Source organism: Podarcis erhardii, assembly GCF_964252035.2.
Source record: "Podarcis erhardii genome assembly, chromosome: 17".
Classification (NCBI taxonomy): Eukaryota; Metazoa; Chordata; class Lepidosauria; order Squamata; family Lacertidae; genus Podarcis; species Podarcis erhardii.
This window is the reverse complement of record NC_138515.1, coordinates 8,346,200-8,363,155: the sequence shown is the minus strand read 5'-3', so window position 1 is coordinate 8,363,155 and position 16,956 is coordinate 8,346,200. Positions and strand designations below refer to the sequence as shown.

The following is a 16,956-nucleotide window of genomic DNA, read 5'->3' as shown; positions in this document are numbered from 1 at the left end:
ATAGGATGTTATTTTCATGGAGCCAAAATCTGTCAGTTTGATGAGCGGGTGTCTAACTCAAGAGATTGGAAGGAACATCCAGTAAACGATAACTGGGGGGGGGGGGTATACACTTTCTTATGAATTGTGACAATGATATTCGATTTCCAGCCTGCTGGCATTTGGGCTGTGTTATTTATATGGGATTTTACTTTCTTGGGCTCCATGATCACTGCAGATGGTGACAGCAGCCACGAAATTAAAAGACGCCTGTTTCTTGGGAGAAAAGCAATGACAAACCTAGACAGCATCTTAAAAAGCAGAGACATCACCTTGCCAACAAAGGTCCGTATAGTAAAAGCTATGGTTTTCCCAGTAGTGATGTATGGAAGCGAGAGCTGGACCATAAAGAAGGCTGATCGCCGAAGAATTGATGCTTTTGAATTATGGTGCTGAAGGAGACTCTTGAGAGTCCCATGGACTGCAAGAAGATCAAACACATCCATTCTTATGGAAATCAGCCCTGAGTGCTCACTGGAAGGACAGATCCTGAAGCTGAGACTCCAATACTTTGGCCACCTCATGAGAAGAGAAGACTCCCTGGAAAAGACCCTGATGTTGGGAAAGGTACAAGGAGAAGGGGACACAAGGAGTTGACACAAGGAGAAGGGGACGACAGAGGACGAGATGGTTCTCGCAGCTACCAGCATGAGTTTGACCAAACTGTGGGAGGCAGTGGAAAACAGAAGTGCCTGGCGTGCTCTGGTCCATGGGGTCACGAAGAGTCGGACATGACTAAACGACTAAACAACAACAAATTTATATGGGTAATAGCCTAGCCAGGATGGGTTGCCAGCCCTCTGTGTGTGCCTTAAAGAGCTCTCTGGTGGCATCATATTCTCACCTGGCGCATTATTTAGTTTCAGGCTTTCTATGAAAGATTTGATTTCTGTAGGGGATACTGCTTGCCATTCTGGTAGTTTTGACCAATCAATGGTCATCTCTGCAGAATCTGATTTCTTTCCGCAGGGCGTGTAAGACAAGAGTTGTTCCGCCTGGCCTTTGGCTTGGAATCAACTTGATCCACTTCCCCTCTTTCCTTTTTCCTTCTGTGATGGAACTCCTATTTGGGGACTTCCCTGGCTTTTTTCTGGCCCACGTAGGACCAGTCTGGATAGTTGGCCTTGGTGAAGATTTGACGTTTTCATCCCCAAGAAGTTTTTGATTCGAGTTTCTACTGAAATGAGGCTGCACCTTAATGTTGTATTTTAATCTTGTTTTTAAGTTGTATTTTAATCAATTGTTTTTATATCTGGTGTTGGCCACCCTGAGCCTGGTCTAGGCTGTGGAGGGCGGGGTATAAATAAAATTTACTATTATTATTATTATTATTATTATTATTATTATTATTATTATCATCATCATCATCATCATCATCATCTCGGTAGCTGTGGTTGCCCTACCTGCAACACGCAATACCTGGTGTGTTGGTTTTTGGTGCTCACCATCAACTGCCCCTAATGTAGGTGGGCGCAAATTTTGGAAGTCTGACATTTTATCAGAAGCAGTGGTGAGTCTTTTTTCGGTTTTTAAACGAGCTCCGTGGCAGGAACAAGCATGGACTGACATTTAAGTGGCCTCTATTTAGAGGACTTTCAGTAATTTTGTATTGTTAAAAATGCCTGCTAGCTCCAATTAAGTGTTGGAAGTGTAAAGAGGAAGAAGGCACGTTTTATCATATGTGGTGGAATTGTAAAATACCGTATTTTTTGCACCATAACACTCACTTTTTTCCTCCTAGAAAGTAAGGGGAAATGTCTGTGCGTGTTATGGAGGGAATGCCTATGGGTGGCATGCCTACAGATTTTCCTCCTCTAAAAACTACTTGCGTGTTATGGTCGGGTACGTGTTATAGAGCGAAAAATACGGTAATCAAAAACTATTGGGAAATGATAAGAATGTTTAAGACAATGTTTCTTAAAAGACCAGAAGCCTTTTTGTTAGGCATTATAGGTCAAGACTTGCCAAAAGTGTGGGAAAAAACTATTTATATATGCTACAACAGTGGTTAGGATGTTACTAGCCCAAAGTTGGAAAGACAACAAGACACCAATGAAAGAAGAATGGCAAGAAAAACTGATGGAATATGCTGAAATGGCAAAGCTAACTGGAAAATAAAGAGAGAAGGACAATAGAGATTTCAAAAAGGACTGTGAACCATTTATGTTGTACTTACAAAAACACTGTAAAGAAGTGGACTCACCAGCAGAGTTTGAGTAAGCACTTGCAATTAAGAAAACAAGCATAAAAAGTGTAAGCGTAAGATGTAATAATAGGGAAAATAACAAAATGTAAGGGTAATTTGAAAAAGATGGTACAAAAATGATAAGAATATAACAATATTTAACTAAAAGATTACAAACTTAAGGTAGAATAGGACAGGCAGGAGAAGCAAATATTTAAAGAACCAGAATAAGAAGTTGAGGGAAGTCAAGGGAGGGGGAGATTGGGATTTATATACTCTATGTGGGGCTACCTTTGAAGGTGACCTGGAAACTGCAATTAATCCAGAATGCGGCAGCTAGACTGGTGACTGGGAGTGGCTGCCGGGACCACATAACACCGGTTCTGAGAGACCTGCACTGGCTCCCAGTATGTTTCCGAGCACAATTCAAAGTGTTGGTGCTGACCTTTAAAGCCCTAAAGGGCGTCGGCCCAGTATACCTGAAGGAGCGTCTCCACCCCCATCATTCTGCCCAGACACTGAGATCCAGCGCCGAGGGCCTTCTGGCAGTTCCCTCATTGCGAGAAGTGAGGCTACAGGGAACCAGACAGAGGGGCTTCTCGGTAGTGGCGCCCGCCCTGTGGAACTCCCATCAGATGTCTCTCTGCAACCTGGCATAAACAACTACCTAACATTCAGAAGACATCTTAAGGCAGCCCTGTTCAGGAACGTTTTTAATATGTAACGCTGTACTGTTTTTAACACTTGATTGGGAGCCGCCCAGAGTGGCTGGGGAAACTCAGCCAGATGGGCGGGGTATAAATAATAAATTGTTGTTGTTGTTGTTGTTGTTGTTGTTGTTGTTGTTATATTAGTATTTTGTGATAATGATGTTTGTGTTGAATATAAAACTGTAAAACTTAATAAAAACTATTTTTTAAAAATGGGTGCTAGGCAATCTGAGATGCAGAAATAGAAATGGCTTTTATTTATGCAAAAGTGTCCAAAACATGATCATAGAATCTTAAAGAGTTGGAAGGGACCCAGAGGTCTGGGCACTGAGGAATATGACCAAACAGGCTTTAGTCTAGATTGCAAAACAGATTATCCAATTCTGTCCTTCAGGGAGGGGGAAAATCTGGCTGTTTGGGGAGTGGGTAGTTTCCCCCACACCCATTCACTCCAATGAATTGATTTCTGGCCGCTGTCAAACTCCTTCTCTCCAAGTGGTCAATCATAGCTCAGAATACAGGCTGTCATCTTTGCTTCGAGAGAAAGTGCGGATTTGTGCCTTAGAAAACAATCCTGGAGCGACAGCAGGAGTAGATGGGTAGAGCGCCCCCTGCAGTCTAAAGGCTGTCCAGCTGCAGTGCTAAGCATGCCAAATTCACCCCGGTGCAGAAGACGCCGGCCAGGTTGCAGAGAGAGGACAGGCCGTGGAACTTGAAGAACTTTTGGCGCAGGCTCTGATACTTGGCATCCTTCTCCTTCAGAAGCTGGTAAGCCTCCCGCCGAGCCGACAGCCCCACCTCGTCCCCGAGGCCATGCTCCCTTTCAATCTCCTGCATCTTGAACATGGTCTTGGTGGTGACTTGGGAGAGCCAGGAAGCATTGGAAGCCGCCAGAACGAGGCCAATAAAAAAGGACACAATCTGCAGAGGAGACACAAGGTATACTGTGACCTTTTCTGGAATTCTGGGGTGAAAACAGGGTGGATAAAAATCAATTTAAAAAAAAAATCAAGAAGATTTTTTTTATTTAATTCAGATTTTTTTTATTTAAATAAGATTTTTAAAATTTAATTCAGATTTTTTTTATTTAAATCAGATTTCTTAAAAATTTAAATTGGATTTTTAAATAAAATGCTTTTGGTCATGTCACAGGAAACAACGTGGAAGGTCAAATCCACCACGATAAGGAACAGATGGAACCCCTTCAATGGATAAAAACTACTGGAACAAAAGACATTCGGTGGAAACTATCCTCCATGGCTGAGGATAATAGTTTGAACCCTTCCAATGGATAATTGGGGGGGGGGGGAGGGAGGAGGGAGGAAAAGGAAAAAATTGTATGGGAAATTTAAAATTGGAAGGAGATAATATAATGTATGTAAAAATCCCAAACTCAAATAAAACTTCAAAAAAGAAAGAAAGAAAGAAAGAAAGAAAGAAAACAAAAAATAAAAATAAAATGCTTTTGGAGGAAAAATCTTTCTATTTATGTTACATTATAGTCCAAAGGCTGTTCATCAGGATATAAGGATTTGTTTAAGTTTTTCATGTGTGCTAAAACTCAGTCTAAGCTTTTTTGTTTTAATTGTTTAACCACATCAGTTAACAAACATACATACATATGCTATAATGTTATTGCTTTAGTTAAATAAATTGTTTAAATTGTTCACAAGGAAATGATTATTTTTCTCCTTCCAATAAAGCACAGCAGAAAAGTTGTCCAAATATAAACAGTTAATTTATTAAACCTCACAACAATTTCATAATTATCGTTCTGTGTATTTCTAATAGAATAACCCAGGCATGTACAACACGTCAATTGACTGGTGGAACCTGAGACTGATTATGGTCAATCGCAACGCTCCTGGTTTTTGACCCGGAAAGCTGTCTGTGGACAAACGCCAGCTCCCTCGGCCTGAAAGCGAGATGAGCGCCGCAACCCCATAGTCACCTTTGACTGGACTTAACTGTCCAGGGGTCATTTACCTTTTACCTATGGCTCCTATCTGGTAGATCAAATAGTCCCACCTCCTGTCCTCTAAAAGGATAGGCTGTACTTCTGTGCCTTATCAACAAAGAGATTCCATGGCCACTCTGAACAGGTTTTTCCAGAGCTGGACTGCTCATATTTCTTCCTGATGTGCTCAGGTTTAAGAAACGGGAGGTAGCTGTTCATGAAACCTACTGTGTCTAAAGTATCTGCAGCACACAAGGTGAAAACTGCTCCTCTTCCTCCTCACACCAGCCTCCCAGATACAAAGGACTGCTTTCCTTGCTGGAATGTTGTATTTTGTTTCCCGCCTTCCTCATATGACACAATGGTCTTTATGGTAAATGATGTTCTAAGATTGAATTACAAACATTTTTAAAATGTTTGGGGGTGGGCAGAGGTTTGTGTAGCAGCAGGGTTGAATGAGGAGGAGTAGATCTCGGGTTCCTTTATACAGTTGTACCTCGGGTTACATACGCTTCAGATTACAGATGCTTCAGGTTACAGACTCCGCTAACCCAGAAATAGTACCTCGGGTTAAGAACTTTGCTTCAGGATGAGAACAAAAATTGCGCAGTGGCGGCACAGCGGCCCCATTAGCTAAAGTGGTGCTTCAGGTTAAGAACAGTTTCAGGTTAAGAATGGACCTCCGGAACGAATTAAGTACGTAACCAGAGGTACCACTGTAAATATAAAACTTCTGAATGCGTTGTGATTGCCTTAGGCGAGGGGCCGCCAACCTAAGGCCCATGGGCCACAAGCGGCCCTTGTTGTTGTTGTTGTTGTTTAGTCGTTTAGTCGTGTCCGACTCTTCGTGACCCCATGGACCAGAGTATGCCAGGCACTTCTGTCTTCCACTGCCTCCAGCAGTTTGGTCAGACTCATGTTTGTAGCTTTGAGAACACCGTCCAACCATCTCATCCTCTGTTGTCCCCTTCTCCTTGTGCCTTCCATCTTTCCCAACATCAGAGTCTTTTCCAGGGAGTCTTCTCTTCTCATGAGGTGGCCAAAGTATTGGAGCCTCAGCTTCAGGATCTGTCCTTCCAGTGAGCACTCAGGGCTGATTTCCTTCAGAATGGAGAGGTTTGATCTTCTTGGAGTCCATGGGACTCTCAAGAGTCTCCTCCAGCACCATAATTCAAAAGCATCAATTCTTCAGCGATCAGCCTTCTTTATGGTCCAGCTCTCACTTCCATACATCACTACTGGGAAAACCATGGCTTTAACTATACGGACCTTTATTGGCAAGGTGATGTCTCTGCTTTTTAAGATACTGTCTAGGTTTGCCATCGCCTTTCTTCCAAGGAGCAGGTGTCTCTTAATTTCGTGACTGCTGTCACCACAAGCGGCCCTGGGAGTTGTTTAACCGGCCCACGAGATGACCTCGACTGCCCGCTTGGGAAGCCCAAACATGCTGCGCTAAACCGGCGCAGCACAGCACAGGGACTTGCTTTCGCGGTGCCGCAAATCACATCCGCACAGATACCGGAAATTGCGGGCGCGATCTGGGCCACAGAGGGATCTCCGCTGGAGTGAACCGGCCCAGGCGAGGTAAACCTTGCTGACCCCTGCCTTAGGCCTAAGCCTGCCTGTGCTGTGATGGAACTAGGGAGGCAGGAAGAACACGGGGAAATCATGCAAAGGATCTTGGGACAGAAAGGCCTTGAAAGGTGAGGGAAATTCCATACAAAATACAAAGGAAGGAAAGAGGAGGTCTTAGAATCATAGAATCATAGAGTTGGAAGAGGCCACAAGGGCCATCGAGTCCAACCCCCTGCCAAGCAGGAAACACCATCAGAGCACTCCTGACATATGGTTGTCAAGCCTCTGCTTAAAGACCTCCAAAGAAGGAGACTCCACCACACTCCTTGGCAGCAAATTCCACTGTCGAACAGCTCTTACTGTCAGGAAGTTCTTCCTAATGTTTAGGTGGAATCTTCTTTCTTGTAGTTTGGAGCCATTGCTCCGTGTCCGCTTCTCTGGAGCAGCAGAAAACAACCTTTCTCCCTCCTCTATGTGACATCCTTTTATATATTTGAACATGGCTATCATATCACCCCTTAACCTCCTCTTCTCCAGGCTAAACATGCCCAGCTCCCTTAGCCGTTCCTCATAAGGCATCGTTTCCAGGCCTTTGACCATTTTGGTTGCCCTCCTCTGGACATGTTCCAGTTTGTCAGTGTCCTTCTTGAACTGTGGTGCCCAGAACTGGACTTCTTCTAAGAGACACAAATTGAACAGTAAAGCAGCTAGGCTTATTCCACAGAGGAAAGAATTTTCGCAGCATCAACACTTGTAGGTTTGGGGGGCTCACTTCTTCAAACTGCAGGTGTCCAGTGTGGGTGCAGGAGCCAGGCCACTGTGACCAATAGGACTCTGCAGGACTGGGGCCTTCCTAAGTTTGTTCTGAAGAGGCAATGCGAGGCCGATTGGTAACTCACAGCACCTGGTGGCAAGAGCTGGGAAGAGATATAAGGTCAGCGTTTTCCCTTCAGCTCTTTGCCACAGCAACACGTTCCCTGCCTTGCTGTGTCTTGCTTCTTGATCCTCGGACCCTTGACTTCATGACTCCTTGCTTCCTTACCTTCTGGCCCTTGGCTTCTTGACTCCCGGCTCTCTGACCCTCGGACTCTTGACTTCCTGAGTCCTGGCTTCTGGACTCCCGTTCCTGCTCCCACCCCATCTTGCCCCTGTTCCCGACGTCCCCAGCCGGGACTTCGATCGCCCATGAACCGGACTGTGACAGAAGGTCCATAGTTGATGATCTCAAGAAGCTACATGAAGGAGCACCTCCTGCACACAGGCCCCAGACGAAAAGCTGCAAGATTTGTAGATGACCGGTTGGTACCTACCTGGACTGTATCCCAGGCGCTGAGAAGCTCCCGCGGGTGGTACGAAGCGAAGATGACCAAGTTCAGGAAGGTGCAGCCAAGCAGGGTGTAGAAATAGAAAGGAAACAGCTTGCTTTGCACCAGGCCAAAGGTATGGCGGCTCACACCCCGGAAGAGAACAAACCCTGTGCAGGTGAGAGAAGGGAGTGGGTTACAGCAGGTGGATGAAGGGCTCGTCCACACTTCCAATTGTCCCGTGCTTGGAGACCACAGGTCTTCACTTGTCCTGTGCTTTTCTATGCAGGTGTCTTGAGGGATTTTGCCTTTGCCTTGTTGCTTGCCCCCAGAAAACCTGCTATTTAGTGCTGCATCGGAACAAACCGTGGAAAACCCAGTAGCTGCCCCCCCCCCCCGATTCAGTGCTAAACCAAAGGGCAAAGCCAAGGCCGGATTTAGGTTTGATGAGGCCCTAAGCTACTGAAGGTAATGGGACCCTTTAAATGTCCAGCTGTCAACAACAAATTCTCACTGTTTTTTGTGTTGAATATGTGCTATATGGTAATTTATGGACCTAATAGGTATCTAAAGCCATTTGCACATAACAAAATATGTATTTTATCAAAGTAATTGTTGAACTGAAATACAATTAAGAAGAGGTATATTAATAGTGAAATAATTATTAAGCTCTAACTTAAAATGATTCTCTATTCATAACAAACTTAGTAATGCAAACACATTGGCATTTGGCAATAACAAAAGTTCATTTACAAACATAATTTGCAAAGACTCATAATCTAGTCTCTAGAATCCTGCTATAACATTAAATTATAATAGGTGTAAATATACGATGCAAACTACTAATAATTCTAAATAGCAGAATGTAGGCACCCTATACATAGAAATGAGCAAACTAGTGATATTTTAGGGAGCAGGCTAGCAGGCAGGGCCCATGACTTACATCATAGGAGCCTACACAACACAAAACACTGTTGCTGTATGTAGGTTTTATTTTATTTGTTTGTTATTTTATATTTTGGAAATGTACACCCAGTTTTTTTCCTTTAATTTTTTGGGGGGCCTAAGCTATAGCTTGTTTAGCTTATACGTAAATCTGGCACTGGGCAAAGCAGCAGGGCAAACAAAGGTGTGAATAAGCCCTGAGTTCTGGAAGTGAGAGGCAATGGGCACAACAGGATCTGAAACGAATGCGTTACAGCAGCCTTCTCCAGCAGCTGCTTTGTAGTCCAAAGTATTTGGAGGGCACCAGGTTAAGAAGGGCTGCACTGGAGAAAAGGATCCGAGGAGCCCATACCATTTCCTCCCCGGGCAGGCTAAAAATCCAAGTAAGCTTTGTCCCACCCCCACCCCACCCCGGGGAAACGTACCTGCAATAAAGGTAACCCATATCTGCATCCCCCAGGCTGTGGAGAGCACAAAAAGCTGGATGATTTTGACATAGCTGCTCGGCTCCCCCTCTGTTGCCATCTCTGCGGTAAGAGACCTAAGACTGGGCAGAGAGAAACGAAGATAATTGTGATAATTATAATAACAATTTATTATTTATACCCCACCCATCCGGCTGGGTTTCTCCAGCCACTCTGGGCAGCTCCCAACAGAACACTAAAAACACAATAAAATATCAAACATAAAAAAACTTCCCTAAACAGGGATGCCTTCAGATGCCTTCTAAAAGTCAGAGAGTTGTTTATTTCCTTGACATCTGCTGGGAGGGCGTTCCACAGGGCAGGTACCACTACCGAGAAGGCCCTCTGCCTGGTTCCCTGTAACCTCACCTCTCTCAGTGAGGGAACCCCCAGAAGGCCCTCAGAGCTGGACCTCAGTGTCCGGGCTGAACGATGGGGGTGGAGACACTCCTTCAGGAATGAAAACAGCAGTACAGTGGTACCTCTGGTTAAGAACTTAATTCGTTCTGGAGGTCCGTTCTTAACCTGAAACTGTTCTTAACCTGAGGCACCACTTTAGCTAATGGGGCCTCCCACTGCCACACGATTTCTGTTCTCATCGTGCGGTAAAGTTCTTAACCTGAGGTACTACTTCAGGGTTAGTGGACTCTGTATCCTGAAGCGTCTGTAATCCGAGGTACCACTGTAATGAATAGGACATACGGACCTTCTCCTATCTCTCTCTCTCTCTGTGTTTTATGGTGATCACAGCAGTCTACCCTGGAAACTTGGCTGACCTTAGCCTCATCACGGAAGGATGGCAGTCGGCTCCAGAAATTAACAGGGTCAGAAATATTCAAAAGAACTCGGGACACAGAACCACAAGAAACATCTAGAAAGGAATTCTGGCAAGTCTCAATCAGCCTAACATAATGGTGTCAGAGGCAGAATGCCTCTGAGTATCCGCTGCGATGAGCCACAGGGAAGGAGAGGGCAGTTGGACCCACATCCTGCTTATGCGCACCCCACAAGCATTTAGTTGGTCCATGCGAGAACAGGATGCTTGGGCTAGAGGGAGCTCTTGGCTGGGCCCAGCAGGCTCTTCTCGTGTTCTCAACTCCGTTGCCATGGATGGAAATGAAGGAAGCAGGGAACAGGTCAGAGCCTTATGCATTGTGACAGTTTTCACAGATATTAGCACAATGCCCTTCATCCTTCTCTTCAGCCCCAGCCCAAAGACAGCAGGAAACTCTTACTCAGACGACTCCTTTGCTCTCTGGCAAGATGAGCCGTAATCAGTATAAAGTTGTTGTGCTCTGAAAGTGCACTGTTCTATGTGCTATGGCATGCCAAGATAGCGGGATATGGTTAGCTGCAACACAGGAAATACCCCATGAATCAGATCACAAGAGCTTAAAAATATATACACAATTCCTGATAAGAGAGGAAGATGAGCGGAGACTACTATGGATATATAACTGGTTGGCTTGCATATCAAGACTATCCAAGGAATCAGCAACAGTGCAGAAGTTCTTTCAATATTTTGGTTAATTATTGGAACTGTTTTTCTCTTCGTTTATTTTATTTTCAACACGTTGGCTCGAAGAACAGATGTTTCTGTTTTTGTATGTTTTACTGAGCTGTGAATCATGTATTGTAATGGCAATGGAAAGGAAATCATCCGCTCACATCATGCTAACAGTATTTAAAAATCATTAGCATTTGAAAAACAAACGCTCAGAAGGCCTGGGTAAGTTTCTACTGCCTTCCCCACACTGTTCCAAACAGCAGCTGGCAGAAGGTGATAAGACGAGATGGGAGAGGCAGGCCCCACACAGGAGTCACGTGCAAAGCGATCTGGTCTTGTGTTTACTGAAAGCAGTTGTGCCACAGCGATCAAGTTTGAATTTCACCTCTGCCACGATCTCGCCAGGTGGTCTTAGGCAAGCTCCCCACCCCACCCCACCCCCACCCCCAGTCCCCTTCCACCATCCAGCATTCAAAATTTGCCAGGTGCATTTTGCACTTGGTTATTGCCCGTTTGTGACCAAGTGAGGATGCCCGGGCGCCAAGATGGCTCCTGAAGTCTCCACCATCTGGAGCTATGCATGCCTGGCGTTCCTTGGATCTTCACTGTTTTCACACACTAGCAACACATCCTGTAGAATTCTGTCTGTGATATTTCGTCTGTACAATTGGAATGAATGTTGGGAACCAAAAAGTTGTTATCGAAATGACGACTTTTGAACCACTTGGCCCCCAAATGGTAACTAGCCATTGTGTTTTGGTGACAGTAACCCTGGTTTTAAGGAGCCATTATATCTGAATTTCTTTTTTTCTATATAATTTTTATTGAATTTTCTGTTTTACAATTTAAAGTACTCATTTTTACAACCTTAAGATATCTACGACTTCCCTTCTTCTCTCTCCATGGTTCATTTTACTTTTCATAAATCCCTGCATATTTACAAAAACTATACCATTCACTATTCCATTATTGCATCCTTCAAAACTTACTTACACTGTTGAATTTATCTTAATGCTGCCAGCGTTTTCAGCTGTACACAATTATTTCCCATATATTCAGTAAACGTTTTCCAATCTTCTCTAAACGTATGTTCTTCGTGTTCTCTTATTCTATATGTTAGGTCTGCAAGCTGCGCATAGTCTGTCAACTTAAGTTGCCATTCTTCTTTGGTTGGGACCTCGCTTGTTTTCCATTTTGGGGCTAACAAAACACGGGCCGCAGTAGTGGCATACATAAATGACCTTTTTTGACACCTGGGAATTTCAGTCTGAATTATCCCCAACAGAAATGACTCTGGGGTTTTTGGGGGGAGAAAGTACTTTTAAACATTTTTCCCCCCATTATGGATCATTTCACAATACTCTTTATAAGTCCACCACATATGAAAGAACGTTCCCTTATTATATCTTAATTTCTAACACTGACCCCATCCATGGAATGGGGATCATAAGACTAACTTACTTGACAATACGGGAGATGTGCAGTACTTTGAATACTCAAAAGTAGAGCAGGCGCAAGGAATTTTGCAGACCCTGACCATGCTATGTTCCTGAACTGGTTGGGAGTCAGAAGGCATTGTTTTATGGTCGTTCCACTCATACCTGCATGGCTGGCCTCAGAAAACAAGGTGCCACAAACAAGGTGTTTTGTCTCCAGTGCCACTATATGAAGTCACTGGGAGCAGCCATCAGGAGGTTTGGGGAATAGTGTCACCCATGTGTGCTGATGACACCCAGCTCTAGTGGTAGCCTCACATTTAGACTACTGTAATGTCTGCTTCATGGGGCTTCCCTTGTGGCTGTTCTGGAGAGTCTGCAGCTGGCACAGAATGCCGCAACCTAGCTGGTAAGCAGAGCCCATTATCGATCACCTATTACACCAACATTACAGGATCTGTCACAGTGGCCGGCTCTTAACCACCAATCCAGTCTTAAGATCCTGGACGTGGGTGGTGCTGTGGGTTAAACCACAGAGCCTAGGACTTGTTGATCAGAAAGTCAGCAGTTCAAATCCCCACAATGGGGTGAGCTCCCGTTGTTTGGTCCCTGCTCCTGCTAACCTAGCAGTTTGAAAGCATGTCAAAATGCAAGTAGCTAAATAGGTATCACTCCGGCAGGAAGGTAAACAGCGTTTCCATGCTCTGCTCTGGTTCGCCAGAAGTGGCTTAGTCATGCTGGCCACACGCCTCGGAAGCTGTACGCCGGCTCCCTCGGCCAATAAAGCGAGATGAGCGCCGCAACCCCAGAGTCGGCCATGACTGGACCTAATGGTCAGGGGTCCCTTTACCTTTACCCTCATATAAAGCCTTCTTACCCAAAACAGGCAGTTACCCTCCTCCCCTCCATTGTAAGGGCATGTAGCTGAACAAGTGGTTCTACCACAGCTGGATGATTGGGGTAAAACAGTGTTCGAAACTCCCATTCTAGGCGCATTTTGCGACAGGGAATTTCATGAGCGCGAGCAATTTCTGAGCTCTGGGCGCAGTACTGCGCCTAAGATTTCAGAGTAAAACTGCAGAGTGGAAGGAAAGGACATTTTTCTGCCTCCCCACTTCCAGCTACTCTCTGAAGACCGGAGAAGAGACCCTCTTAAGAATATTGGGGGGACGGGAAGGACTGGACCATGTGAAAAATGAAGTTAATATTTTAGCTGCAGTTTGTTCATTTCCAGCTTTGTGTTCTCGTTATAAAAAAGCACGCCTTGACATTCCGTTGCTGCAGCCATAACCTAAGTTTAAGGTACCATTTAGCTCCTAGCTTTCATGTCTCAGTTTCTAACCCTAGGGTAACATGGAGGCAGGCCTTTTCTGTGGTGGCCCCAATGCTGTGGAATGCAGTCTTCCTGCTGAAATGCGAGAGGCCCCATCAGTTCTGTCTGAAAGACGACATAGCGCTTCGGACAAGCATTACCCTCACCTCGTGCATGAACCTCCTGTCTTAATTGTTTTAACCACTTGTTCTAATTGTTACGTCGTATGATAATGGCCTAGTGATGTATGGAAGTGAGAGCTGGACCATCAAGAAGGCTGATTGCTGAAGAATTGATGCTTTTGAATTATGGTGCTGGAGGAGACTCTTGAGAGTCCCATGGACTGCAAGAAGATCAAACGTATCCATTCTTAAGGAAATCAGCCCTGAGTGCTCACTGGAAGGACAGATCGTGAAGCTGAGGCTCCAATACTTTGGCCACCTCATGAGAAGAGAAGACTCCCTGGAAAAGACTCTGATGTTGGGAAAGATGGAAGGCACAAGGAGAAGGGGACGACAGAGGACGAGATGGTTGGACAGTGTTCTTGAAGCTACAAACATGAGTCTGACCAAACTGCGGGAGGCAGTGGAAGACAGGAGTGCCTGGCGTGCTCTGGTCCATGGGGTCACGAAGAGTCGGACACAACTAAATGACTAAACAACAAATGATAATGGCCTACCCTACTTTTTAACGAAGGGTGCTTATTTTAACGAATTAGTTTTATTGTGCATTTGAATTACGTGCTGCTCAATTTTTTTGTAACTGCTTTTATAGTAAACCTCTTAGGAGCCATTTGGGCAGGTAAGTCTTATATAGATCCATTATCAAGACAGTGTTCCACCTGTCCCATTCAATATACTGGTGCATCCTGGAGGGACACACAAGGGAGGGAAGCAGTCCAGCTTAATGGCCATGCCATGTGGCACATGCCGCTCTGCCCAACAATCCACCCTTGCTCCCCTGCTCCCCAAGGCAGCCACCTAACTCAACCTCATGGGAGTCTGGCTCTGCCAAAAGCACAACACAAATGCTATGTATTAAGCAAGCCTGACTGAGTTTCACGTGACTCACTCCCAACAGCCCACACTGCCTCCAAAAGCCTTTGCTCTTTTCTCCTAAGGGAGGTCTGGACGGTGCCCAAAATGCATTTCTGTAGAATCCCAGGATTCCGCAATTGCTTTTCCATTTCAAAACAAAACAAAAACACCATTGGATGTCAGCCATAGTTGTTCCATTCCCAGCTCAAAAACCGTACGTTTACTCCAAAGTCACATCTGTTGTGTTGAAGGAAACCGAGCAGTATGCCTTTTGAAAGCACATTTTCCTTCTCAAACAACGCAGACACAACCTTAGTTGTTAATTCACAGCAATCCTTAACAAACTACAGTGGTACCTCGGGTTACATATGCTTCAGGTTACATACGCTTCAGATTACAGACTCCGCTAACCCAGAAATAGTACCTCGGGTTAAGAACTTTGCTTCAGGATGAGAACAGCAATCGTGCTCGAGCGGCGCGGCGGCAGCAGGAGGCCCCATTAGCTAAAGTGGTGCTTCAGGTTAAGAACAGTTTCAGGTTAAGAACAGACCTTCAGAACAAATTAAGTTCTTAACCCAAGGTACCACTGTACAGTTCACAGAATCCTCTGAGGGGAAGCATGTGTTTTGAAGTGTGTACACCATGGGTAGGCAAACTAAGGCCCAGGGGCCAGATCCGGCCTAATCGCCCTCTGAATCCGGCCCACGGACGGTCTGAGAATCAGTGTGCTTTTACATGAGTAGAATGTGTCCTTTTATTTAAAATGCATCTCTGCGTTATTTGTGGGGCACAGAAATTCATTCATTCTCCCCCCCCATATAATCTGGCCCTCCATAAGGTCTGAGGGGCAGTGGACCGGCCCCCTGCTGAAAAAGTTTGCTGACTCCTGGTTTGCACAAACCTTGCTGTCTGGCAGGGGGTGAAGAGGCTGACAGCCCCAGGATTATAGAAGTCTGCTGGAATGGAGCCCAGGGATACTGGCTGGCTGCTCCCTTCTGGCCCTCCCCACCCAAGGGTGCTATGTTTCCTGTGCTGGGTGAGTGGGGCGGTGAGTGGGGCGGAAGGGATGGGGATAAAGTCCAAACGCAAAGGGCAGACACTTACCTGCATGCCAGGAGCACAAAGGAAGGTGGTGGGCTGGCAGGTGGGAACATAGGAGCCAACTCCTAGGGGCTGGTGTGTCTTCGCCCCCCCCCCCCCAAAGTTAATGTACACTGCCATTCAAATGGTATGTGTGTGCTATGTTATGTGATCAATTCTGCGATGATTACCTACTGTCCCCCAATATTTTATTCAAGTTAACACCCCCTTGTGGGAGGTTGCCAACTCATTCTATAGCAGTAAACGAAATGGGGTTAAGACCTGCTTTTGCTGTATTTCTTTTTGTATTTGAATCTTGTTTTTAAGTTGTATTCATTCAACTTGTTTTTATTATTGCTTGTTAGCCGCCCTGAGCCCGGCCTTGGCTGGGGAGGGCGGGGTATAAATAAAATTTATTATTATTATTATTATTGCAGTGGCACCTCGGGTTAAGTACTTAATTCGTTCCGGAGGTCTATTCTTAACCTGAAACGGTTCTTAACCTGAAGCACCACTTTAGCTAATGGGGCCTCCTGCTGCCGCCGCACTGCCGGAGCCCGATTTCTGTTCTTATCCTGAAGCAAAGTTCTTAACCCGATGTAATATTTCTGGGTTAGCAGAGTCTGTATGTAACCTGAAGCGTATGTAACCCGAGGTACCACTGTATTGCCACAAGAGGCGCCAGTAGCCGTCCGGTCGTTACGCAACCCAGCTCGTGTCAGCGGAGGCAAGATCCAGGACGGCAGCTCAAGCCTCTGGCGATATTTGCAAGAAAGACGCGTGTCGAGCGTTGAAAGGAAGCGGGTCGGGCTGCTGAGCTGCGGGAGTAAGAAATGCAAGGGGGGGGTGTCTGTTGGAAAACCCCTCCCACCCCCGCACCCCTACAAGAGGTGGGGGGCACGGGTGCCAACTTGAATTAAATGAAATATTGGGGCGGCCCAGTTAAATCCCGCCCCGCACAATCGGTGCAGCCCCCTCCAATTTTTTATATGGGGGTGTGCGTGCAAAGACCCTTCGGCCCCTAGAACTGGCTCCTCTGAGTGGAGGGGAGAGAGGGAAAGGGGGCTTCCATGCTCCTGCAGCCCCCGTCCCAACAGTAGTATCTGCATCGGAAGGAGGTGGGAGGGAAATCGGGGGTGGGGTCGTTGGAACTCCCCGCCACCCCCTGAAAAAAAGAAGACGGGGTGAGCTAGGAAAAGGGGGGCTTCGATGCTCCTGCACCCCCGCCCCGTCCCCTTACACGCCGGACCCCGAGATCGCGCCTCCCCTACCTGATGTGCTTCTTCCGCCCTCGCGGCCGAGCTCCTCCGCAGCGCCTTAAGCAAGACCCCGCCCCACGGAGGCGGATCGCATTGGGGGGTGTGTGGCTGTGCTAAACAGCAGCGTCATGAAGAGAGGCGAGGCC

General features: G+C 46.0%; 1 protein-coding gene across 1 annotated transcript; it reads right to left on the bottom strand.

Moving 5' to 3' along the window:
- Positions 1-3,163: 3,163 nt before the first annotated feature.
- TMEM205 (transmembrane protein 205) lies at positions 3,164-16,930 on the bottom strand. Its single transcript, XM_081845674.1, has 4 exons — positions 16,823-16,930; positions 9,141-9,262; positions 7,777-7,940; positions 3,164-3,855 (listed from the first exon to the last, which is right to left on the bottom strand). The coding sequence occupies exons 2-4, from the start codon at positions 9,238-9,240 to the stop codon at positions 3,553-3,555; spliced, it is 567 nt and encodes a 188-aa protein (XP_081701800.1). The 5' UTR covers positions 9,241-9,262; positions 16,823-16,930; the 3' UTR covers positions 3,164-3,552.
- Between the last annotated feature and the right edge of the window lie 26 nt (positions 16,931-16,956).